Consider the following 26,966-nt stretch of genomic DNA (forward strand, 5'->3'; position numbering starts at 1 on the left):
TGCTTTGCTGGATCGGGGTCTGTGCACGAACAGAGACCGAGAGGCCTCGTCTGTGCTGGGGAATCCATAGTTCAACTCAGGAGCCGCTGGTCCCTTCCTCCTGACCCCTCTGCATCCCAACCAGGGAGAACTCCAGGCTCTCCACGCTGGCTACCCCTCTGCCCTCCCGCGCTGTACTGCCCCTGCCCTGCAAACCAGTCTGAGAGCCCTCCCCGTCAGCACGCGACCCTTAGCTCTGCCCCGTCCCCCTCCCCCTGCCCCTGTCACCACAGCCTTCACTGGGCCCCAACCAATGGGGAGACCCCTCCCTCCCCACCCCAGACAGACACACCAAGCTAAATCCCCTCTCCTCCCCTTTAGCTACTGAGGTCAGTTTCCCCTTTGTTCCCTCTGTCTACAGGCTGTCCTAAGAGCCATGCAACCAGCCCCCCAGGCCCCTCTCCTTTCCTGGCTCCGCCATCTCCCCATCCTATTCCCTTGCCATTTCCAGCAGGCGAGCGATGTTCCCACACCCACCAGGATCCCTGCAAGCTCCCTGAGCTGCTAAGGACACCTCCATCCACTGGGCTTGGAAAAATAAAGCCCTTTCCCCAGCCCTGAACTGAGATTTCTGGAGCAATTCCCTGGCTTGGCGTGAACAGGACGGGGGCAATCTCTCTCAGCTTCGCTCCCCAGACCTGTAGCTTCCTCCTCTACCTTTCGGGCCAGATCTCCCAGGCTACACAGCATCCGGAGCGCCGAGGGGGCAGACTGCAGGCCTCGGCCCCCTCTGGAAACCAGGCCCTGTTTCTTTTTGTAAGGCAGGAATCAGATGGGACCAAGAGGGGCTACTGAGCTCTCCCGTGTCCCCTTGACACCCCTCTCGGAGACTAGCCGCAACACACACCAGGGTTGGAGGAGTTCAAAGCCGGTGGCTGAGAATCGCCGTTTCAGGTTTTAATCCGTCGGCTTTATGGTAGTTAGGAGAGAGCACTCAGTCAGTCTGGGCCCCTCAGCCACTGACTTTGAAATCCATCCGCTCCGTGCCCTGCACCTCCCCTCCTGCCCTCCATTGGATTCCTCACACTTTAACTCCCGCGGTTGCTGCCCTGTTGGGATGCTTAAAAACAAAACAAAAACCCACCTCCCCCCAAACACACTCACACACATAGCACACGCGGTAGCACAGCTGGGCCAACGGCGCTTCGCATTCAGCAAATCAATCGACTGACTGAGCTGCTCTCATGGTTCAGCTCATCTGGATTTTTTAAAGCTCCCAGACTGGACCCCGCTTCAGAGATGTTCTCCCACCAACCTCCTCCAGCAAATTCAGCTCCAACCTTAAAAACTGGCCCTTAAAGATCGCCAGGGTGCCTTCCCCGGCACCCGCAAGCCACAACTGCCTCCTTCTGAAGGGCTGGGCAGCAGGGGATGTGCCGCCGATATTACAAGGGGCTCCTGCCAAAATTAACCCCCTTTAACCTGTGATGAAGCCCTGGATGTGAATGGAAGGAGGGCTCTAGTCAACTGTTTCCCAATCAGAAAGCGCTTTCCCTGAACCGCAACCCAGGAGGGGAAGCACCATCACTGAGCAAACAAACTTCTGTCCCAGTCACTTGCTGGGAACGTGGAGACTTTGCTGGTGAGAAGAGTTCTGAGTTCTGGACAGGTGGCTTGCGGAGGAAGGGAAGGGTTACAGAGCCCAAGGGGAGGTGATCCTCCACTCAGGAATTGATTTCAAAGTACCTGACACTTGGTGCAATCTGGCCCATTCCACCCGCTTCAGACCTTTTTTTTTTTAACAAGGCCCCCAGAGATTAGTTGCCTCCGGCAGCGGGATTTCAACAGTATCCCGCGAAGGAAGGGCAAATAACCAACCCTCTCTGTGCACTGGAAAGCAAGAAGGGAATCACCATCCGCTCCCACGCTCCTCTGAGTTGGTGGTAGGATTTTAACAAGGGGCTCCCCAATCCCACTCCCTCCTGTGCATCGCAGCTGTCTGCCTAACTGCCACTCTCCACCCCAGAGGTGGCTGCAGGAATCGTCTCTGCACAGCTTGCGTGGTGCTTTGGGACCCTTCCCTTTGGCTCAGGGGAAAGTGCAATTTGCATATTGCCATGCATTTAAAATCACCCCCGGACTTTCACCCCAAAATCCGGCAGATGGAGTTGCAGTGGCTTTGCATTCGCTGCCACAGGTTTGCAATTTTCCAGCCCACCAGCTCCCACCCAGTCCATTCCCAGGGGTGCAGGAAGGGGGAGACCTTCCCCCTGCTTTTCTCCCCAGCCTCTGCCCACTTTGGACAGGGCTTGCTTTACCATCAGCTGCTTCCGACTGTCTAATGAGCACGAAATGTTACAATTTCGCCAATTACTTGGTTCGTTTGTGCTGGTGTAGGAGCCACTTTTTGCGCAGGGAAAATCCCACTGAGCCTTTCTCCGCTTTACAGGAATTTTGCCCCTTTCTGGTTTGGTTTATTTGGTGTGAGACTCACCCTCCTTGGGCCCCAGCCCTCCAAGCAAGATCCTAGTCATTCGCTCCCCGTTTTTCAACCACGCCCGCAAACGTGCCACTGTCCATCCATCCACCCTCCCCAGGATATTCCTACGACTCCGGTCGCTGCCACCACCCACATGTTTTTAGCACAACAATTCACAGAGCAAGACCCGCAGCTGGCGTGAACTGGTGTCACTCCCAGTACGGACAACGGAGCAATGCCGATTTACACCAGCTAAATGTTTTGTTGGGGAAGTTGAAGCCATTAGGAAATACTATCTGTCTAGGCCCTGATGCGTCATAATCAGCATGGGATCAGAGCGTCTGTCATCCCTTTCTTCATAACCCCAATCAGCACAGACAGGTTCCCCCTAAATTCGCCATTTTCCAGCTAGCGGACAAGGCTGAGGGAAGAGCGAAAAATACAATGAAAAGAGATGTTTCTGTCTGTTTTCCCCCGGATCCGTGTCACTGCTCGCGGGGCAGTATACTCGGCTGGCCGTGTGCTTCAACATAGCTACGCTGACTCACACCAGGTGAGAATCTGGCCCACATCACGGATATGGGGATAAATAGGGAGACACTTAGGAGCGGGACTAAGTCAGAGGGAAGTTTGAGATTTTGCAAATCTACAGCAGTCAGGGTGCCAAGCCAAAAATAACCCACCAGTGCTGGTTCTCATCCAGGTCCTCTTTGATCCAAACCCCTAAAACGGGGGATACAGGAGTCAGAAAACTGGCTCCGTTTTTGGCCCACTTCAAATCTATGGCCAGATGCCCCCGTGCTGTCGATGGGCGCAGGCCCCGTTGCAGCTATCCTGATTGACATCAACTGGGGAGGTGGCCCAGAATCCAGAGGAAGGTGGGAAGCCGGCTATGGACAAGACCCGATGGCCTCATGCTGTGTCCGGGTGTCAGTTTTGTAACTGGTTCCAGCGCGGAAACAAACCCTAAGTGCAAAACCATACGGCCTGGTGGATTTCACTCTGTCCTGCTGGGGCCCGTCCCTCCCCGTGAGTCCGATTCCTATTCCTTTCACACGTTCCCCGGGCAGCTGGCAGTGCCTCCCAGCCTGTCTGGGGGAGGATTTATGGCCAGGAGAGACCTCTCGCTTAAACGAAATCGCTCCTGCAATGCCATCATTATAAAAACATTAAAACAGTTTGGTCGCCAGCAACCGAGTTCATCTCCTTGCAGCTACACCTGGGCCCATAAATCCCGTCTCTGCAAGCTGGCCGGGTGGGATGATTTATAAGGTGAAACAAATATTAAAAGGTTTAAAAAAAATCAGATGGATGCCTCTCCCCTGCACCCCAAAGGTTAGACTGTAGTAACTGTGCCCTCCTATCCCTTTGGCACATGGGCATTTCCTGGTGACCCTCTGCAATCAGATACCTTCATCCACTAACCGGACAGCCTAGATTCTTGCCTCCAGGATCCAAGAAGGTCCTGTTTACACCATAAAAGGAGGAATGTCGGCCGGTTGGGGAGTTCTAATAAAGCTGAGCCCTGCCGTTGTTAAAACGCACTCGGCCGTGCAGCTTACAGGATCTGTCCCACGCAGCAGCATGGGAAAGTGGGTAAAACACAGTTTGGTCCCAGCTACGCTGACCAACGTTCTAACCACGCCGGAAGATGCCCCATGTTGTAACTGGCTCCCCGGTTTTACAGGGTACATGGGAACCTGAGGCTGCAGGGATCACAGTGGCGGGGAGGGGAGCGTGCTGTTTACAGAGTGCCTTTTTAAAAACCTGTCAGCAATTTTCACCAGCCAGCCTTCTCCCTCCGGCTGGGACGGGTGGAATTCCTGGAGCTGCCGGTGGGGCTACGAGCCCAGTGTTTGCAGCTGGAGATTCCAGCCCCCAGGCAGGCTTTGTGGAGAGAACCGCCGCAGCCCCCCCCGGCTCCAGCTTGAATCCCAAATGCTGACGACAGAATCTAGGTCTGGCCAGCGTCTAAACTGTGGGAGGACGTGATACGGAAGAAGACACCTACACCGCTCAGGAAGGACCAACTCTCTGCAGCTGACGCAGCGCTTTGCACTTGGATAGCAACACCCCGCTCCAGCTCGCCACGCGCTTTGCAAACGTTAATTAATTGATTTAGCCTCCTGCGAGGAATCCTCACTCTCACGGTGGGGACACGGAGTAGAAGTGACTTGCCTGAGCTCATGCCCTGAGCTGGGAATAGGACCCTGGAGACCTAACTCGCAGCCCTGTGTCTTTATTAACCAGGCGAGCATCTTTTCTCCTCGCCTGAAAGTCTCACTTTCTGGTTTGGTTAAAAGAGATGATGATGATTTTTAATCAACTTTAAAAAATTCTCTACGGCACAGACACAGGGCCGAGATCCTCAGCTGGTGTCAACTGATGCAGGTCTGTTGTGACCTCTGCCAGCGGAGGATCTGTCCCAGTGGGCGGCTTTCCCTGAAGTTCGTGGTTCGCAGGAAATCTGTGCAAATCAGCCAAGCCCTGGAGTGAAAACGGAAATGAAGGTTCTAGACGGGGCTGGGTACCGTGCTCCTGGGGCGTAAAGAGAATTCAGACCAGGCGGAAGCTCAGAACCGCAGCCCATGAGAACCTACCACCCAACAGGGACAGCAGAAAAGGGGGAACAGAGTCCAGTTGGGGTGGGTATAAAAGGTCATTATAAAAGAAATGTAAAAAGTGAATGAGAATTCCAAACCGTGCTGCATCGTCAGGAACTGGTTTATAAAAAAGAAGCGCGAGAGTACACGCAAAATCCAACCCCGTATAGCCCGACTTCCCCTATGAACATGCCCCCCCATACCACATTCCCATGCTATGGAAACAGACCTATCCTCTATGTCTTTCCATTTACCCCACCCCAACCGCCATCCCACAATACCCACTAAACTTGTAGGGTTATTCTCTGCTCGAGAGTTCGCGGCTTATCCAGGACACCGAGATAGGAGACAGGTTTTGACTGGATTTAACCGGGGTTCCTGTCAAACTGTCTCTAGCGTAGTATGCACAGAGCCAAGAGATGCTACAGTTGGGTCGGGTAGGCAAGGTACCTGACTGCTCCTACAAGGCAGGTAGAGGACCAGGCTCCGGGGTTTTTAAAGGTCCGAATGCCACACGCCTATGTCCGGCACCAGCCAAAGCAGAGAGTGTCAGAACCAGGAATAGCAGAGCCGGATTTAGTTTATGATCCCAGGCAGAGGGCTGTTTGGACCTGGGGTTCTGGTTCAGACGCTTTCAGGCCCAACAGCCGAAAGCCAATTCCAAGTCCAGAGCTGGGTTTGGATTCCACTGCCCTGCGCCAAATAAAAAGCCAAACTGGGGCTGGCCTGAGAAACAGGTTTAGCTGGCACAGTATTTAAGGGGCGTTCCGGGGGTCCAGTGCCCACCGTTACTCTGCACCGGAACAGCGCTGCTCGGCTCAAAGGGGCTCAGGTATTTACAGATGGTGTCCCAGGACAGGACGAGCCACAGACAGTGAGAACAGGTGTCTGAACGGAAGCGCTTAAATCATCTGCTTCCAAATGCCAACATCTGAGATGCAGCACAACTGGACTACAGCTTCATTCCAGATCCCCAGTGCTTCACCGCGCCGGGAAAGACACAGGAAGAGAGGGAGTACAGGGTAGGGTCCAGGCACAGGAGAGATGTAATGTTTTCATAACTCCCTCTGTATCAAGGATCTAGAGAGCGGGAGGGAATATATGGACAAACCCAGGAACCTCTCCCGGGGAGAGAAATATAGTGATCCATGCACTCAGATACTGCAGAGGAGAGGGCCAGGAAAGAAAATTATTTTTTTGGTGAGGGGCGGGGGAGACACTCCATTTAGCTGTAAGTCGGGGCACCCTCTAAGTTCGAGGAAACCTGGAATGGAAGGGGGAAGTTTGGGGATTTTCAAGATGGCCTCCGTTCCCCAACGCGTGAGGTTGCCGTCGAGACAACAGAACCGTCAAGATTGGGAATAACAGTCATTTATTTTAATAAAATACCAAAAAAATACCCACTCCTAAGAATTCATCCCCTGTCCAAGGCCCCAAACAATGCAGAGCAGAGGGATATTTCACATCCGTATCTAGGCTGTGTGAGTGCAGGGGCCAGAATCCAGCTCTGGCTGTCAACTCAGTTCCGTTTGACAGGTGAGACCGGCAAGTTCATCCCGGCACCTGCTCACCCTCCGGAAACACTCTCCTCACCCATATCTGGATGGGGGCTAGGATCTAGGCCCCATCCCAAGAGGACCAAAGGAGTTGTGGGGGAGAGAAAAGGAAGGATGGATGAAGGATGAAGGACCGAGACCCAAGGATGGGGCTAGGAACAGAGGGCAGAGGGGATCAAGGGGTACATATGGAGGGGAAGACTGTGGGATAGGGAGTGGGGGATGGGGGATGGGGGTGGGGAGGAGAGGAAACACTGGAAGATAAAAATCAACCAAGGGGAGAGGAGAGGAGAAAAAGAGGAGAAACAATAAAACAGGATTTAAAAAGGAAGGGAAATGGAAACACGGCTGCTGAGAAAGCCGGAAGGAGAGAGCCCGTGGCGACGGAGCAGCGCAGGGCAGGGAACACAGACGTTTCTTTCATGAGACAGAGTCCACTTTCCGGGGCATCTAGAGCCAGGATCTCGGGGGCAAAGGCCATTTCCATCAACCGCAAAAACCCTAGGCCGAACTTTGCCATCCCTAAAGCTCGTCTCCTTCAACCCGCGCTTGGGCACTGAGGGAAAAGCACCAGGCTTGTCCCAGAGGTGCTGAGCCCCTCTTGCTCACGCTGGCTTTGATGGGGTCAGCAGGAGCCCAGCACCGCTGGAAAAAAAACCCCAAACCAGGCCACTTTGAGTCAAGTGCCTAACATGGGCATTTACGGCCCCTGACTTTCAGCAGCCGGTTTGAAATCGTCCTCCGCTTTGGGGCACAATTTGGAGAGGGGCTGCGTGCCCCCAGCTCCCACTGATCTGCAGGCTGCTGCGCCACCAGGGCCATCTCCAGGCACCAGCTTAACAAGCAGGTGCTTGGGGCGGCCAAGGGAGAGGGGCAGCACCTGCGGCAATTCGGGGGCGGCAGGTCCCTCATTCCCTCTAGGAGCGAAGGACCTGCCGCCGATCGCGGCTTTTTTTTTTTTTTTTGCTTGGGGTGGCAGAAATGCTGGAGCTGACCCTGTGCGCCGCCCACGCTCAGATTCTCAGATAGGGAAGGGGATGCAAGACCCCCTCTCCGAACCCAACCCGCCACATTAGGTGCTAGGGATTCCACACACACACCCCCAATTTTCTCAAGTTGGGTGAGGAGCGGAGGCCCAGTTCCGACCCGAGCGCTCACCGGGGACCAGACGGCCAAACCCAAGTGCGTGGTTTAGACTTCGCACGCTCAGAGACTAACAACTATATACAGGGGAGAAACACACTCGACATTTAACACAACACAGGCCTAGCTAGGTCCTGCCCCCACCGGACTCAATACCCCAGCCTAGGATCTAGCAAAACTCTGCGCTGAGCGGCACCAGCAGCCCGGCTCGCCCCAGCGCACGGTGCCGATTGCAATCCGGCCAGCGCTGTAAATAAGTCCGGCTAAGAGGCTTAGCCTGCATTTGCTGCCACGCTGCTAATCATGTAATTACGCTCACCCCGCGCCCGGATCGGTTCAGGATTTTGGGGCGCTTTGCTCTAGTTGGTTTCTGATCTGGCCGTGAATCGCCAGCCTCATTATTACGGGCGAATGCACAACGCTCTCGACTGCATTTCGGAATCACAGCTGCCGGAACAAGAAGGTGTTTTAGGGAGAGATCCCCAGCAGATGTGAATCAGCATCACTCCACTGAAACCAACGGGCCAAATCCCCAGCGGGAATAGATGGTGTAGCTGCACTGAAGTCTATGGAGCTATGCCAAGCCACACCAGCTGAGGATCAGGTCCTTGGTTTTTCAGTGGAGCAGGGAAGGGAGATTTAGATTTATTTTCAAGTAGTAACTTCAGAGGGAAAACTTTTCCAATTTGTACCATTTCCCTCAGCAGTGTTACCTGTCCCCTCTGTGGTCCAGTCGCTTGGTCGCAGCCCCTTGGGTCCGTGAGGCAGCACCGCAAATGAACCACGTAGAGAAAACTCGCAGATGGAGAATTAGAGGTGACTCAGAGGATGGGACCCAGGGCCCTTGTGAGGCAAAATAAATGGCTCAGATTTATAAAAACACATCGCCCTGCAAAACTAAAGTCCCACGACCAGTCATGAAATGAATCTCTTATGCTAATGAACAGAGGGGACGGTCCGATGCATGTGTTTGAAAAACAAATCACAATGTAAGGTGGGGGAAATAGAGGTTGAAAACTCTGTTTAAATAAAAATGTTTAGGGGGGTTCTCAATGGGGAGAAAGAAAGAAAGGTATAGGTTTATTTGATAATTTCATCAGTGAGGGAGAAAAACTTTTTAGAGAGACAATGTGAGGGGCGGTAATATCTTTTTGTTGCACTATCTTCTGCTGGTGGAAGAGAGAAGCTTTCAAGCTACACAGCGCTCTTCTTAAGGCCACTTTTTAGTAAGTTTTTAAAAACTTTTTTCAATTTACAAACTTTTAAAATAATTTGAAATAAAACTGTCCCTGATTATATAGCTATAAGTAGCTATACACTTATTGCGATAGGTATACCGGCACACACACATTTCTATACGTAGACAGGCACATACAGTAATACAAATACACACATGTACATATATTACCAGAGATATGTGTGCACACATGGGGCCTGATTCTGTTTCACCCCTTTTGCACTAGTGTAATTAACTGCAAGAAGATACAGGGCAGCCAAGAGTCAGGCCGTAGTGATGTAGTTTTATGCACACACACACACACAAATGTGCACGCACACATGTGCACGCACACACAAAGATGTGCACACACGCGCACACATATATACACATTTTAAAGCTTTTTCTTCCCATGCCATCACCAGATCAGCGTCAATTGTCACTTCAAAAGAGGAAAGCCATCAGCCCCAAATTCAAACAGCCCTCTTAACTTCCCCACCCCAACCCCCCCGGCAGCTTTTTCTCTGCTTACTCCAAAATACCAAGCATTCCTGTGGGGCGCTGCCCCGTTTTTTTTTCCACTCAATTTCCTTCCTGAATCCATGGGAGATAAATCCGTTCCGAGCCCTTTGCTGAGGCAGGCGGCCGGAACAGCAAATCCAACAGTGCCAGGTTTAATAAGAATCCTGATCTAGAAACCAGATAATAATTGGGATTATCGAGCTGGCTGGGAAACAGCTTCCCCTGCTCCTGATATCTCTTGGTTTTTTGGCAGCTGGCTTAGTTGAATAGCTTAGGCATCTCCACGCCAACCCCAGCTGTGAGGCTCACGGGGAGAGACACCTCATTGGTACCTAAGGCTACGGCAAGCTTGGTTTTTCACTGATTCAGTCCCTTCCTTCTCCCCCCACAATCTCAAGGTCACAAGGCTAAACCCCCAGTTAAACTGCCCAGCACTGGATGTTTCCTAAGCCCCCAAACTCACCGGTCTAAGCAGGGTGAGCAGAATGGCCACAATCTATACACAGCACGATTGGGTTCTTTACCGACCTCTCTACCCCAGGTTGGGGTGTGGGGGTTGCAGGGCAGAATGAATCAAAGGAACCTATTTGGCCACTTCCTTTAAAAATCACGCACGGGAGAGTTTCTTTTACAAAGATAAACGCATCTGGGGGAAAGGAGCTAAAAGTACACAGGACTCCTGCCTTCTATGCCCGAGCAGGGTTCTGAAGAGCTCTCAGCAGAGCTGGGGGGGGGAGGTTTGTCCATATGGAGGAAATCTATGTTTCCCCGTGCTATGAAATACCTAGTCTCCCAGCTCAATGTGCCGCAACTCCCGCACCGGGGAATCTATCGTGACTCCTCGGTCGCTCTGTGTTTTCTCTGTGCTTTGTACTATGGTTTGATAAGTGTATTACGATGCATTAGTCACCTTGGTCTATGGCTCAAAGACCTTTATGTGGCTGCCTGTTCTACACCCAACCCATCCCGCTAGGAATTTCACAGGCAGATCAGCGAGATGGAACGTAGATCCTGAAAAGCCCTGCATATTCCCCCCAAGAATCCTCCACGCCCGCACCTCCCACAGATCAGGAGACACCATTCTACCCCCCAACCGCCTCCTGCAACACACATACACGAGTTCCTTTGACTTCAGAAATCTCAACCACAGAAATAATTCCACTGCAGTTGGATTTGGTGTGGGGCATGAGGGCTGGCGGCTTTTCTCAGCAGAAACGGGATTGAAAAGAGGAAGAACTGGGATTTTCCAAGTTCTCTACCGGGTCAGGTTTGGTGGATTTTATTTCACTGCAAACATAAATAGGGCTTTAAAAAAATATCCCAATCCAGCCTAAATAAAAACCCACTAGAAAGCAAAGTAAGAAATCTCACTTGGCAGCCAATTTTTCTGGACCGATCAATCAGAAATATTTGGATTAGTTGTCCAAACTCTTTGTCTATTTCCTAGCACATGGGGAGGTTTTTACTGGGGTTTGTTTTGCTCCTCACAGAATGTTAAAGAGCAAATAAGATGATACAAATATTTTTAGCCCTTGTGCAAAAATCCTACAACATTTGGTTTCAAATTTGTTAAGAAACAGCAAATATTCTCTCTGAAATGAGACTGGACAATGCTCTAATAAAACGCATTTAGGAGACAATTCTGACGCATCAGAAGGGAGAACCGACCAAACAATCTAATAGGTCTTTTCCATCTCTGATTGTTACGAATCAGCCTTGCCATTTATATGCCTTTGGTACAGATCCTGCAATAACAGAAGCAGCTGATCTCGGACCCCCTAGAAAATAAAACCATAAAATTCAAAGACGGGGATTTTTGTTTTGTAAAAAAATCAGAAATAAAAAGGTTTCATCCTTGGGGGAGAGGGAGTTTGGGAGGTTGTTAACCAAGGACTGAAAAGAACGCTCTCTTCCTCAGATAAAAAGTACTGGAGTCGTGAACAATGGTCCTCAATGCTCCCGCTTACAGGAATGCTACTGCAGCATTCGGCGGAAATAACCTTCATATTTATACATGGGCTCCAGTGGGTACAGCGTGTTGTCAATTTCATAGTGTAAACCAGGCAGAATCTTGAGTATAAGCGGAAGCCTGGGCTATTCCGAAGGGCTTTCTGGAGCGCCCGGAACATTGCCCTTCAACACCGTGCACCTCCGAGTCACTGCTGTACCACACCCGAGCGCAAACCCGGGCCGGGGGGAAAAAAGAATTTAGAGGGGCAGAAAAAAATCGGCGCATCGAGTGGAGCAAACGTGCCGAAAGAGACGAAGGCTGCCTGACTCTGGGGAACGGCACCTGCTTGGAGGAGCGGGGAGTTTTCAGCAACCGAAGTTTGGGGGGGACTTTGCTAACACTGTTCCTGAAAGAGCATCAGAGGGCAGGGAAGGACGGGGATCCTGCCTGTAAGTGGCACCGCGCCCTGTCTCGTCTGGCATGTCAGGGAGATACATGGTGCTGGAACGCCAATCTTGGTGGGGTGGGGGGGGGATAAAAAGTCTTCATTTCCATTCTCCCGCTGCATCCCACCTCCCTCGATTAACAACCTGAAGGGAAACGTCAAACTAACTATGAGCAGAGCTGGGAAAGGAAAGCTCAGATCTTGCCGGCCCCGTGTTGATTTGGCTTCACTGGAGGCCGTGAGACGTCAAATCACTCTCCAGGATCAATACAGCCAGCGATGCTGAGCACCCTGCTTCCCGGCATCGATATCCGCTCACGGCCAACGGCGCAGGAGCTGGGTGCGCCAAACTTTCAGGGGGACTTTTGGACAGCACCAGGTAAACCCAAGGAACTGGGGATCCTCCTTGCCGCCCAAGGGCCTCTGGACTTGGGATCCCTGTTACAGGGTCAGAAAGGCCTGTCCAACTCAGCAGCTCTGCCTTCCCCTGCCCCCACCCCACCCCATCTCCCATGGGTGCATTCATTAACATGCGAACTGGGGAAAGATCAAATGCACACCAGGCTCCCCCCTCCCCCCCCGCACACCCTTCCCTGCTGCAGAATTCTGTCAGATCCACATGCAGCAAGACTCTCCTTTACCTCCCCTGGCCCTCCACCCATCTCCGCGAGGCTGCCCATCACCGGGCAAGCGTCAGCGGTGGGAAATGCTCCCCCAGTCCATCTCCTATCCTGGGGGAGGTCAGGGCTGTCCCATCACTCCAGTGCTCCATCCAGCCTACAGCCAGATCCTGCGCTGGCATAAACTGGCCTGGCTCCATTGATTTCAGCAGAGCTTTGCCGATTTAAACCAGCTGGTGATGTGGCCCTTCAACGGACCAGGCCACAAGCCCCTGAGATTCCCATCAACCCCAGATTAGGGCCTAAATCTGGTCTCGCTGACACTGGTGTAATTCCACTGCTGTAAACAGGGTCGTTCCTGATTTACATTGGGCTGACTGAGAGTAGGGTCAGGGCCAGGAGAGGCAAGGTGCACCCGCCGCACATCCCGACCGCAGCACCGGGAGCTACCCACGCTGTGCAGGGGAATAAAAAGTCATTCCCCATCTTAGTTATTATCCTAGAAAGTCAATTTCCGCCCTTTATTTTTCCATTGTTGTTGCTTGGACTCCTTCCACCCCACGTCTGAAGTTTCGGAGCCTCCTACCCGCCCCCGCCCCCAGACCGGGGCGCAGCAGGACACAAAGGCCAGCTTCAATCAGACCAGGAGGTGGGTGGGGAAGGGGGGTGGATTCCGCTTTGGAGAGGACCCTTCTTCTCATCAGGTCTGCCAAGCTTCAACCCTGTCCGCCTCGCCAGCTGACTCACAGAGAGAGGAGCTGCGTGAGCCGCGACAGGGTGCCCGCTCCCAAACCCCCGCTGCCAGAACCAGCTAGGGAGAGATGAGTCGGTCTGAACATACCCGAGTGAGCCCTTTGCCCTTCCACACCCAGTGAGCAGAGAGACGGGGACTCTCCTTCCGCCACTCTGGCCAGACACTTTATTCTATGGGTAGTAAGCAGCACCGCTGCGCGCTAGCCATCTCTTTCCCATGAGTGCCAGCCCTTTTCCTGGAGCCGCACAGGGGAGACCTCTGGGCACAGTGGAGGGCAGCATGCTTCGGACTCCGGGAACTCGGTACATTTGCTGGCAGAAATATACCACCCTGGCCCTGATCCTGCCTCCTTTGCTGGCGCAAGTCGCATCATTGAAAACAAAGGCCCCCATCCACCTCCCATCAAAGTCAATGGGAGAACACCTGCGTTCCCTGGTTGTGGGATCAGGCCCCCCTTGGCTGCTTTTTTTAAAAGACAGTGGGCCATACCCAATTCAAACCAGTAGGGAGCTTCGGTGGCTCGATCCAGCTCCGCGTGGCTAGTTACGGGGTGAAAGGAACACGGCAAATATTAAAAACCTTATTTCGTTCTTGCCCTCTTCCCTTCGTTAACAAGAGTGAAACAGCTAAGAAACTGGTTCAAATACCCAAGCTAAATATTATACACAGAGAGAACATGCGTTCTCGCCATGTACTGTGGAACCGTCTAATAGCAAAGCCTTTATTTCACACACAACCATGTTGCCCTATACAAAAATTATCCCATAACCCTGCTCCTTGGGACTCTCAGCGACTGATTCTACTTCCCTATCAATGGAGCTTTGCTCCGGCCACAGCCCTACTTGATCTTCCCATGCCAGGACGGCTCAGCTCGGTGACTTCAACCAAAGCAGGGTTGGGTTGAGTTGACTTCGACCGACAGATCGCAGGAGGATTTGCACTGATGTGTGAGGCTGCTGTAAGCAAGTTATTATCATTGCTATTAGTTATTTATCTCACCGTAGTGCCAAGGCCCCAGCTGTGTTAGGCGTTGTACAATCTGCTTAGAACGTTCTGGGCAGCTGCACATATGAATGAAAATGGATCTTTTTAAAATGATCATCCTCGATAGTGATATATACAAATGATGACCATTGACAACGTTATTTTCCTCGTTGCGGATCCAGTTTGTCCTAGATTCTTAAGGCCAGAAGGGATTGTTAGCAACATCTAGTCTGACCTCCCGCGTAATCCAGGCCAATCTCAACCCGTGATTCCTGCACAAGTTTTCTGAAACCCACTTTGGAGCTGAGAAGTTAAAACCAAAAAAATTACCTAGTTCAAGGCCCAGGACGTGACTTATCGCCAAGTTGTTCCCCTTGTTACCCTCTGAGAAGCACTGGGAGCACAGAACATACAGCAGAAGCACCACGGATATTTTAACTAGTCTGGGGTGCGAAGCTTTTCAGTCCTGGATCGGTGCAAAATTAAACCCCTACTTTTTAATGACGAAGGGTGTGATCCTGGGGGGGGTGAAGCACAACTCTCTTTGACTTTCAACAGGGAGTCCAACTGAGCCCCCCAACCCTCCCCTGGCATCCCTCTATAGATCACTCCCGGCCTGCCATGCTTTTTTTCCAGACACACAGTTTGCCCTCAACTCACGCGCCTGAAAAAAAAAAACCCACCATAGCACCCCCTTCCATTCGGCTCTGGCTTTGAGCAAGGAGGTTCATTAAGAGCTAATTAGCCCTCGAACAATGGGAAGCTGTTTAGCAGCCTGGCAGCGACAGCATCAACAACCAAAGGGGAGAAATAAATAAATAACTGAAGTCACTTTTAACACCTACTAATAAATGCTGATTAACTGTCTGGATGGAGCTGGGATGACTCAGAGCAAAGGAAGCAGGCCAGGGGCAGTGCACGCAATAAAACCTATCCATTACTGTAACACAATTCCTCTTTCTTTCTTCCTTCTTTCTTTCATGGGTCTGGCCTATGCTAGGTTTTTTCCTTAAGATTTCCTACCCGCCGCAACCACAGCATAGAGCATTACAACGGCCAGGGCACCCCTGCCCCGTGCTGCCCTGGTGGGAGTGCCACGGGGGGAGATTTTAAGAGGAGGCGCGGCCTTTGGGAGCAGACCTTTCCGGACTGGCCTTTCCATACTGCACTCCGCTGGCAAACACGCAGCTGAAGAGTTCAGAGTTCTCCACCCCAGCCCATAGTGAATCCCAACACCTGCTCAGAGAATGTCACTGATTTTAGAGACACTCCACAAATTCATCTATTAAATACCAGCGTGTCACAGGCGGCGGGAGAATTCTGCCTTCTCTCTCTCCCCATGTTGGTACATTTGGACCTTCCCTCCCTAGCTGCGTCTGCACGGTGCCAGACAGCGCCCAAGCAGCAAGGGGCTTGAATGTGCAGGATCAGCTACGCGACGCTGCCATTATATTAGTATTTTACATTTCTAGAAGCGCCTCTCATCCCCTCACCCAAGAAGGCACAAAAGGCTGTGGGGGAGGGTTGGGAGGTGGGTTTGGTTTGTTTTTTAACAAGCCACAGGCACATGAGACTGGTGGAACTCAGGGCTTGGAATGCGGCTGCCTCTGGGGTGAGACGCGATGAGCTCAAAAATGTTAAAACACTCCTCAGTGCTGAGGGTGACGATGCTCAGATGTGATCGCCTGCCAAAAGATTCATTTAATTCTGCTGGCGGGAGGCAGTCCCTAAAAACCTGCTTTACTCCCAACGCAAAAGAGCCAAAATTTTCATCTTCGGAGACCAACGGTTGTTTTATACAACATACTATTTCTAGAACCATATACGTGTGTGGGAAAGTATCCCCTATATAGAGAAACATAGATACGATGTGTGCCTATAGACAGACAGTTATATATATGTGTTATACATATTACAGATACGTATAGATGTATGTGTGCCTATAGATAAGTGTGTGTGCATTAGAAGTGAGGTTTTTACTCACGAAAACTTATGCCCAAATAAATCTGTTGGTCTTTAAGGTGCCACCAGACTCCTTGTTGTTTTTGCATTATATATACATACATGTGTGTATATTATATATAAATATAGAGATGTGTGGGCACCTATAGATAACTATAGATAAATGTGTATATATTATATATCAATGCCTATAGATAGATTATATGTGTGTGTGTGTGTGTATTGTTTATAGATGTAGAATATATATGTGTCTGAGATATGAAGCCCTCATGTCTCAATTCAAAGTGGCTTTTTCCCCCACCGTTCCCACTCCGGCTCCTTTCCCTATTGCTTTGCTGTTGCGCTAAGACCGGGTGGATGGCTTAGAGGATTTAACGTGTGGAGTGCATAGGTGAGTAGTGAACCTGCAAACAGTTTCGCTCCACCTCAAACCTCCGAGCTCCAGCCTTATATTAGGATTCTGTGCGTAGCCAGCATCTGGATACCAAATGTGCAACCAGTGGGGAATGTAATTGCAATCCCTAGAAAGAGAGAGAGACAGGTAGAGAGAGAAAATCTTGTCAGAGACATTGGACCTGTTTGTATCTGCTGTTTATTAACTGTGCTTGCTACAGACCTTGGTGAGTGAAGAACAGCTAACAGGGCTTAACAGCCTGGAAAAGAGAGAGAAAGGGGGTGGAGGCAGGGTTGCAAACAATCTTTGTATAAAAGGAAAATAAAATAAATGAAAAATAAAAAGAGCTAATAGAGGAGAATGACGCGTGCATCAGAGGGGAGCGGGGCAGCTGGGACAGTGGCGTCTTGCGCCTCAAATCAGCATTCCCGAAAAAGCCCTTTCGCACACACCCCCAAAAAATAAGCCAGCCTGCTGCAGTGCACGGCATTAATGGAGCGAGGGGGCAATTAACTGCACTCTGTCAAGGACTCTGAAATTAACTGGGTGCCGGTGTTGATCTCTAAAGAGGGCTGAGCGTAGAATAAGACACTTTTCTTGGAGAGGTTGATGCAAAAATCCCAGGGTGACGCTTGGAAAAATCTGTGTGGGGCGTGAGCTGGAGAAATTGAAGAAATGATCCAAAAGGACATCACCAAGTCCAAGGTCCCACGGAAAGTGCGGGCAAGCAGAGGCCTTGACGATAAGGCCAGCTGGAAGCCTGGCGCTGAATGCTCCCGGGAGGATACACGTATGCATGCACTTTCCCATGGGGCTCTAACCACCCTGTTCAATCCCCCATCATTTTTACCTGGCATCAAACTATCCCCAGAACAATAATGACATGTGCCCCTTGCTCCCATATTTTAAATAAAAGTGTTTTCACTGGGCCAGATTCATCTTTGCTGCAACTCCATTAAGTCAGCAGATCCTGGTGATTAATTTGGCCCATCAGAGTTTAACCCGTTGCCACCTAAGTTGGGTATGAGCAAAACCATCCCGACCCCAGAATAGCCAAAGGAAGCGAAGTTTCTGGGCTTTTTTTTTTGGTCTCCTCCATAGCTGCTGTGCACTGAACTCCTGCGCCTTGGAGTACAAAGAGGTGCCTCTTCCAGATGCCTTTAGTTAGAGCTTTTCAGATAGGAGACTCCACCGTTTATGGGGAAATAACACAGACGACAGTGTGAGCATGATACGCGGGTTGGGGGAATTTGTCCCTCCTGAGGGACAGGGGAATGCGGATCAGCCTTCAAACCTGCCCCGTCTGGAAGGGAACCCTCCACTCGCATCCAAACAGCAAGACGAACTCTGACATCTCACCAACTCGTCTGCGAGCACCTCAACCCCACTCCAGATAGGGCTGAGATTGGTGCCTGGACAGTCCCCAGAAAGCTCTTCCCATCGGGGGGGTATCACTGAGCATCACCACGCAGTTGGTCATCTGCCCCATGGCCTGCCCCAATCCCAAGGGTTTACCTCCCCGATGGGGACTGTTTGTCCAGTTTGCCGATCCCTGCCTTCCACAAAACTGGGGGGGGGGGGTGCAGGAGAACAGAAAAGAAACCCCAGAGGTGCTAACACAATAAAAATCAAAAAATAAATCTTCCGAGGCAAAGAAACGACTTGGCAGTTAAATATAGGACATGGGTAAACGCTAGAGCATTTACGGTGTTTGTACCTGTACTGGAAACAGAGAGAGAAAATACCTAATACGCTGCACATTTCTTTCTTTATATATATATAAATATATGGCTGTGTACACAGGAACTGCATTTGCTGCAGGAAAGCTGTCATTCTAGAATTACTATAACCTGCCTATTACATAGTTGCAGGTAGAGTGGGGAATGGAGACAAATATTAAATCCATGGTCCTCCCTCTGCCTTTGTAGAGATTTTCAATCATGCACAGGACAGTGCGGGTTTGGTGGGGTTTATGGCCGTACAGTATCAGAGAGCCCTCTTGGAGTGAAGTCATTCCTTCCCACTAAACAGCCGTACCTCCGAATGCAGCTACCAGAGTTTGTAGATGTGAGTTCCAATCGACGGACGTAACGTGATCCAACTAGTTGGAGGACAGGTTTTGGAAAAGTTTCAATATTGGTTCTAAGTGATGGCATGAGATACATACGTGCTCCACACACAAAACTCTCAACTCTCCGCGCTCCATCGGCATTGCCTCGCCTACATTTTTAATTCAACCCAAACTCTACCAACTGGCTCACAAGCCCTACAAATAAGGGTTCCCTGCACTACACTGTCAAATGGATTAAAAATATATGCAATGTCTATGCGGGTGCTGCATAAGAAAACCCCACCGCTCGGGACCATTAAAACTCTACGGTACAGCACTCTAGAAAATATACTGTAGCAAACAATCCTGCATTGGCCGAGCAATGGACTGGAGCTCTAAATCAGGGTCTTTTCCGTCACTAGAAGTTAAACATTCATGGTTTGTACGTTGGGGTTTGCAGGCAATCATACAATGACTCGTGTGAACCAATATGAAAGTGGCTCCTTTCAGATATTACAGTCAACATGCATGTAACATAGTATGACCTAGATTTTTAGATATACATCTATGAATGGGAAACACATATGCCCATTTTATGCAGCTTGATTGGGGTGTTTACAGCTTCATGAGAACAACTGGTACCTCCCTCATTTAAGCGTATACAAAAGTATTAGTGTGTATATATTACACACACATACACGCGCGCACACACACAAATAAATGTGTGTACGTAAGTACATATATGTTGTATGTAAGTGGGTGTATATCTAGAAAGAGAGCAAGATATAGATATAGATACATATTATCTAATCTCTCCTACGGGTATTTCGATACTGCCCAATATGAGACATATTTAATAAAACGTATCTATCATTTTCCAGATGCATGGTTACAATACCCTTATAAATACGTCTCTCTCAAGCTATTGAGACTACCTATATTAAAAACGTGTATAGAACAGGTAGACCATAGTGTCTCAATTTACAATTCATTTTTAATTTGGTCACAATTATCGAGTGTGGAATTACTGTGCAACCCAGACAAATCATGTGGACCGTGAGATTTAACATTGGCTTCTATGGAGTATAAATTAAAGTACAAATCGAAAGGAAAAACGCGTATTGCAAAGCCAGGCGCGTGGGTTTTAAGGATTCTGGTTTTGTTCCTTTTCTTTCTTTCCTTTTTAATATTTCTCATTTATCCTTTATTAAACAACATGGAAAAGAACATAAATCAAAACAGAAAACAACAGACAAAAAATAATGTTTGTAAAGATTGACGCAAACTTCTGCTATCTCTAAAGGTAAATAAATAAAAACACCACTTGTTGGTTTTAAAAAAAATGAACAGAAAACTCAACAGAAATTTCTGTGTTTACTACATCTAATAAACTGCCCGAAATATCCTGCACCCACTCACGCGGAACGGAGACATACACACGCGGCACACCACAATGCGGGACGTAAACGCATCAGGAAAATTTGGCACCTTTAACTGGATCCAAATGTTGCTAATGCATCTCGCTAAAATCCACTGACCCTTTTCATTTTTTTTTTTTCCTTTTCTCCGTTTTCTTTTTTTTTTTTTTTTTTTTTTTTTTTCATTTTTCCACCCCCGGCCCTATTTTTTTCTTTGCAGATAAAATAATGTTTCACAAGGAAAGCGTAAGTGGTAAATACCCCCACTCCCTCCTATATACCCCCACCCTGGGGCGTGGACAGAGGCGCTGTGGCAAAAGGGGCAATTATAGTGATGTTTCATGAAGCTGGGAGGTAAAGGTCATGAGCCTTATAACAGAAGGTGAGCGTTATTATTGAGATCTTTATATCAAGGGGGAGTGAAGTACCATGAATTAATTTCAGCTTTTAGTACTATTGTAACAATCCTTGAGCACCTAGTAACAGAAACTGACCCAAAATATCTGGCGATACTGTCCCCCAGTTCCAACGACCTTGATCCTAAAGCTTGATCGGTCACATAGCATATGTTAAAGCCACATCCATTCTGTCTTGTAAGGGCCCTCGCACATGTTTGGCATTTAACAGAACAAAAGAAAAGAGCAAAGGCCGTGGAAGCTGGGAAGGAACTGAAGCTGTAACCAAAAACTTAGTGAGGGGGGGAAAAAATCTCTCCTTTCCAACCCCCCACAAAAATGCGAGAGAGATAATAAAATCCATATGCAACAAAATCGGCCCATAAAGAAGCCATTACAGGGCTGCACGCACAAAAGGATGGGATTCCCGAACTTTAGGGTTACTGTATGAGCAACACAGACACGACGCTGGAAGAAACTGTACATTTTAGGATCCTGTTTATCCCTCCATGAGAACATGCGATGGCTGGATAAATAAAGCTGGTAGGAAGACTCTTAACATTCTCCTAATCCTGTGTGCATCTAACAGTCTATAGGTGACTATAGATCGTTATATAAGGGACATACTAGTGAGACAGACCGACTTGCATCAAAGACCCATGCACAAGTTGTCTCACCAACCTCCACTTCATACATCATGCTATGCTCGTTTGGACAGAGATCCTCATTGAAATACAGTTGGGAGCTCTAATAAAATGTAAAAATTTCACTGGAGATCAACTAGAATGAAGAGTCCATTCATACTGTCAGGAAGCGAACTGGAAAATAAAAAGTTCTCTATTAAAGGTTCCCCTTGGAGCTTTCCCACAGCAAGAGGGGGGAAAATATCTCCAGCACTGGAAGTGCAAAAGGTCTCCCCCTGTCAGCAGCAACATTTCGTCTATTTCGCTACCTATTTGTCTATTTCACTATTACAAGGGGGCACAGGTCTTTACATAAAGATCAGCTAAGGTTCATGTTTCATACCTGCACGGATTTAACGCTCTGCGGGTTCTGAAGATAGCCGAAAAATACACTTTTTACCCAAATAAATAAAACAAGATCTAAAGGAAACGGCAAATATAAACCATCTAGTGAATAAAATTAGCACAATTACTGTTCCTACAAACTCAGTGATAATTATATTTAGTGCCGTATAAAGAAGATTTTGGTGATTAGTGTAACTTTTTTTTAATTGTAAAAAGTAGATTTTCAACAGAACTGTCCACATTTTTGTAAATTTAAGGAGGGGGTGTTTGTAAGGGGTTTTTTTTGGGGGGGAGGAAGGATTCCTTATGGTCTTAGTCACCTGAGTCGTGAGGGGGGACAATGATTTAATCTTGATTTAAAACTCAAATTATTTTGTTTTCCCAAAAAATTCAGACTTAAAAGAATTACAACAAAACTGAAACTTTCTTTTGTTTTGTGTAAATTCACCTTTGAAAGAACAGAATTAAATTCAAAGACAAATTAAAGTAACCAAATACCATTTTTTTCAACCGCAATGAAAAAATGAAAAAAAAAAACTTTACATTTTTTCCCCCTTTACAGTATTTGGGAAATCTTGTTTCTCAGTTCTGAGTTTTCCACACCACAGGCAATCACTGTTTTGTGATCTATTTATTAGACACTGGTAGACTGAATAATATTTCGCAAAAGCCATTATGAGCCTCTGAACACAGATAACCCGTTTTCTAGTCTCACCACTGAAGCAGCCATGGGGGTTTATTCTAAATAATCATGTGGCAATAACTGGCAGTACAAGATGCCTTTTGTTATATATTTCGGGTTCTCACCGTGTACGTTCATGGCTCCACACTATACATTTCCCACAGTTACGCTTTCTTTTAAAGTCCAACTGGAAGATCCATTCTGTTTTCAAGAGCCCCAAATAGTACCAGCTCAGGATCTTGCATGGAAGGGAAAACTTTAATTTACCCAAAGTTCATTATCAAGGAGTATGGTAGAGTTTAAATATCTCACAACAGAAATTGGGCAAATTTAAGAACACACACCCAGGGGTTGCAGAGCCCCTAAGTATGGTCCGTAGGGCAGGCCAGGGCTATCTTATTGGGCTTAATATGAATCTCTAAAGGTAATGTGGCCTTTTTTGGTTCTGACTTCCTGAGAAATGGAAATCCTCACTATTGAAAAATACACACGAATCTGCATCCCTCCTGCACTTAAAGTAATAACAAAATTACTTGCCCACACAGACCTCATCTTTATACCTACTGCAGCTCAGACCAGGAGCGAGGCTTCTTCTTCAGCCATTTGTAAACTTTAAAAAGGCAACTGAGAAAAAGATTCCTGCATGAGCCTATTTACCTGCATCCAATATACACCTGAACCAGCAGGCAGTAATCAAAGAAAGATGAACAACTGTCATCGGAGGGAGGGTGTTTAATTCAACAAGAAGAGAGTTCCTAAGTGACGTGTAATTGATTTTACAGTCTGCAGTGGTTCTGAAAACTGCTATAATTTGTTCACCTTGGCTAAGCAGACTCACAACTTCCCAGAATTGGCTTCTGGGTGAATGGATATTTGGTGCCAGCACCACGTCTGCCAAAAAACAGAGCTGTAAAATTAATATCTATATCTATTGGGTTTGCATCAGTTTTGTTTCAACAAGGACTTACAAGTTTAAAAGTGAAACTCTCGCAAAGCCCCTTAAAACTAGCAGCAGTAAATAAAATAAAATAAAATAAAATATAATGGTTGGGGGTTTTTTCCTGTTAAATATGAGACTTACTGGTAGCTGCCATCTATTATATTTTTAAAAAATCCATTATTCACTGCAAATGGATATTGCCCAGAATTGCTTTTTTTGCAACAAATACTTTTATTAATAAAGCATGCTGATTTCCTGAGGATATCAAATCACTATGCCAGCGAAGCCAAATACAATCATAGCTAGACCAAATCTATATACACATGTATGCATGTGTACTTCTGCCACTCCCAGTTTTACAACAGAGGAGTCTGAATGAGCAAATTGACACGATTCATTATTTAGGAATGCTTTGCTTTGCAACAAGTCAGCAATAATACCCACACACACACACAAGACAAATAAATTAAGGCAGACTGTTTGCAACTCTCCAGGTAGGCATCACTCTCACTTCTTCGGGATATCAGGCCTTGGCTGAGCTGAAAAGTTGGTGGCAACTTTCATATAAAATAATCTCCCCAGCGTCTATGATAATCCTGCCCTTTCTGCTCCCACTCCATGAACAAACAGAAAAACCCAGGCACCATCTGATTTGCACCTTTCACCTTATTCGCCTCAGCCTGACTCAGCTTGAACGGATCATTAAGTTTGCATTCTGCCCTGATCACTGCCACTGGGCTTTTTAGAGGAGAGAGGGGGAAGGAAATATGTGTGTGTGTATGTATGTATATATATACACCTACATGCATACGTAGAGAGAGATCTATCTCCCAGCAGGAACGGCTCTGTGGCAGGCTTGGTGCATCCCTGGAGAATAAAAGACCTTCTTGTCCCAGCCAACACAACCACCCACCAAACAAACACATGTACAACAGCAAAATGATGATGTGAGCCAGATTCTCTCCCCCACCTCCTCCAGCCCCCTCCCCCCAGCCCAGCTCCCTCTTTACTAGGGCTGGAGGGGAACATTGGGACGCTGGCTTTCTCTGATGCTGCCCTGGGGTTGCATAGAAAGGGGGGCGGGTGTGGAGGGTGCATACATGCATCTGGCTTCTGTCCATCTTACCTGGGGTTGCTCTTGTTCCAATAAACAGCATAGCGATCCGAGATAACTTTCCCAGTATCATCAGTCCAGACACAAACCCCGACGAGGGCTACCAGCAGCACGGCCACCTCCAAATGCACCATCGTATTTTATCGTCCTTTCTTCCTTCGCTTCTCTCTCCCCACCTCCCCCCACCTTCCGATTTCTCTGCAAGGCTTCGCTTTACCAAGAATGCAACCGGTTCATTTATTCCCAGAGCCTCTGGCTGCCCTTGCTCCTGATGCAACTAAACACTCCTGATTCATTCAGAGCAGTGGATCCAATTTTGCAATCATTGCTAGGCAGCATGTGCAGTTCCTGGGTGCAGTCGCCCCTTGTTGCAAAGTCTGTTGCAATCGGATCTTTTGGAAACAAAAGTATTGCCGGTCTTCAGTATGATCTGATTGTATTGGTGTAGGTGGGGCTGTGGGAATTTTTGTTTTAAATAATCCAGCGGTGGATGAAAGTCCTATGGGGGGTGAGAAGGGGAATTCAGCGATAACTTTCTCCCTTCGCCTTGTTCTCGTGCATTCTCTCTGCACCAGCAAAGTCCCTGGTTCTCAAACTCTGTAGGTGGTTTTCCTGCAGGAGAAGAGAAGGGATCCCATGTCTTTCCAAATCAAAAATCTTCAATCCAATCGGTGCAAATTTAAAGGACAAGGAGAGCTAGGAACAGCCGCAGTCGGCAGGCTCAAGCGACAGGTTGCAAATGATCCCCTTACCATTTCTGAGCAGTCATGGTCCAGCCCTCTCCAAAAGGGAGCAAAGTCAACAGGCAAAGTTTGTGGTTCCTCTTCTCCCCGAGAGCACTGCCACACGGACACATCCCATGTCTTCCAAGGAGGAAAAGAAATATAAAGCAGGCAACTTCGCACTCAGCAACAGCGATGCAAAGGGGGGGGAGGTTTCCTTCAGAGTCTTAGAGCCAACCCATCGTCCTCAGCAATCCCACAGCCCAGCAAGAGAGACACACACATTTCCAAGCGTGAATAATTTCTTCCCCCACCCCCAAAACAAACTTTTAACCAAGTTCTTCTTCTCTTAAAGGGCTCCTTCTGCCCTTGCCTTCCCCAGGAAGAGTCGGGGCGCCTTCCCCACACCTGTCAAACCAGAATGGGCTGAGATCCGGGGAGCAGGCGCTGCAAATCTCGTGCCAGGATCAGCTCCAGTCTACAACCGGTTACTCAGCGCAGTCCCGATTCACAGACCTTTGCCGCTTCCCTCTGGCATCCAGGATCTCCCCCCCTCTCTCTCCCTCTTTCACTTCAGCCTGAAATAGGCAGAAACCAAACGAACCAACATTGCACCGAAATGAAATGCACAAGGCAGAGGCGGGGGGACAGGAGGCCTCTCCTGCCCCCCCTCCCCCGGGCTTTTAATGCAAGTGCACCATGATCAGCAATGAGGCCCCCCCCATCTCTCAGTCCAAAGTTGCAGAGATGGGCAGGGGAACTGCTCCCCTTCTTCCCTGCCCCCCGCCCCCGCCGCTCCTCGGCGCCTCTTTCGCCGGAGTTGCAAGCTCCGAGTGAATGAAACTGATTTTTTTCTCTTTTTTTACATTGTTGCCACTTGCGGTCACCCTAACCGCGGCTCGGCCCCCCATTCACAGAGGCGGAGCCCCGGGCTCAAGGTTGGTTGGCCGGCACCAGGCTCACACGGGCTTGGCCCCACCTCTGCATGGGGGTGTCTCTTGCCGAGTCAGTCTCGGCTCTGGAGAGCGAGAGGAAAGGCTTGGAAGTGGCTCTCCTCGAGCTAGAGCCGGGTTCAGGGCTGGGCTGTCCTTTCCCTGGCTCCAGGCCTGGGAGCAGGGGGGGGTAGTTATTGGTTTGTGCCTGGTGGGCTTTTTAGTGCCACGGGCAAGGATCACCTTACAAAAATACAAGCAAAGGGCCCAAATATGGTGTAGGGAGCCAGGCAGACTACATGGGGGGAGAGAGATCAGATAAAATACCTTGCATTTATACAGTCCTTTTCATCGCTAGCTCATAGGTGAGCAAATCTAAATAATATGAGAATTTGTATGTATACGTCACTTTCATTCGTAGATCTTGTAGACAGACAATATTTCATATTTATAATAATACTTAACTCGTATACAGCCACTGCAACGCCCGTTGGCCCTTTGCATTCAAAGCCCTACTCCATTATACACAGCACCTTTCATCCCCAAACCCCGCACAGCCTGGCCAACGCAGGGGGCGGCCTGCTGGCACGCAGCGACTCACCTTCAAGCAGGGATAGAGCAAGACGGGCCCCGAACCCTGCAGAATCACTGATGTAAAGGGCGGTGGTTTAGATCACTGCTGCAGGATAATTTTCTAACACCAGTGCAGGGGAGGAGAACTCTTAGCCAGGAATGCAGGAGCAAACCCCTATGAACACCTGGGGATCCTTCCATTCCAAGCAGGCAGACGGGAGCTTGGTTAGTTCAGGTCTCTTCTAAAAGACCCAGACACAGTAAAGTGTATGGTGAGCCACTTACCAGCCTCAGATGACAGCTTGATACTGCAAAGCCCTGAGCACCTTCACCTCCCAATGACTTCAAGTGAGAGCTGAGGGCCTTATCATTTCAGACCCCTACGCACAAATTATCAGCACCTCAAAAGGATAAACTGATGCTGGGGGTGGGGGGGAGATTTGAGCCTGCAGCTCCATCTAGTCTAGGCTAGCTACTCAAACGACAAAGCCATGCCCTCACTCG

General features: G+C 48.9%; 1 protein-coding gene across 2 annotated transcripts in view; it reads right to left on the bottom strand.

Moving 5' to 3' along the window:
- EFNA2 (ephrin A2) overlaps positions 1 to 25,884 on the bottom strand; it is a 147,496-nt gene extending 121,612 nt beyond the window's left edge. The window contains exons 1-2 of one of the 2 annotated variants that reach the window (XM_034755362.1): positions 24,988 to 25,884; positions 24,248 to 24,847 (exon numbers count right to left, since the gene is read on the bottom strand). In XM_034755362.1, the coding sequence (XP_034611253.1) occupies positions 24,248 to 24,369 (122 nt within the window). In that variant the 5' untranslated portion in view covers positions 24,370 to 24,847; positions 24,988 to 25,884. Of the gene's footprint in view, positions 1 to 24,247 lie in introns of both variants that reach the window. The other variant, XM_034755361.1, reaches the window with a different exon arrangement.
- Positions 25,885 to 26,966: the final 1,082 nt, after the last annotated feature.

Source organism: Trachemys scripta, chromosome 22 (assembly GCF_013100865.1).
Source record: "Trachemys scripta elegans isolate TJP31775 chromosome 22, CAS_Tse_1.0, whole genome shotgun sequence".
Taxonomy (NCBI): domain Eukaryota; kingdom Metazoa; phylum Chordata; order Testudines; family Emydidae; genus Trachemys; species Trachemys scripta.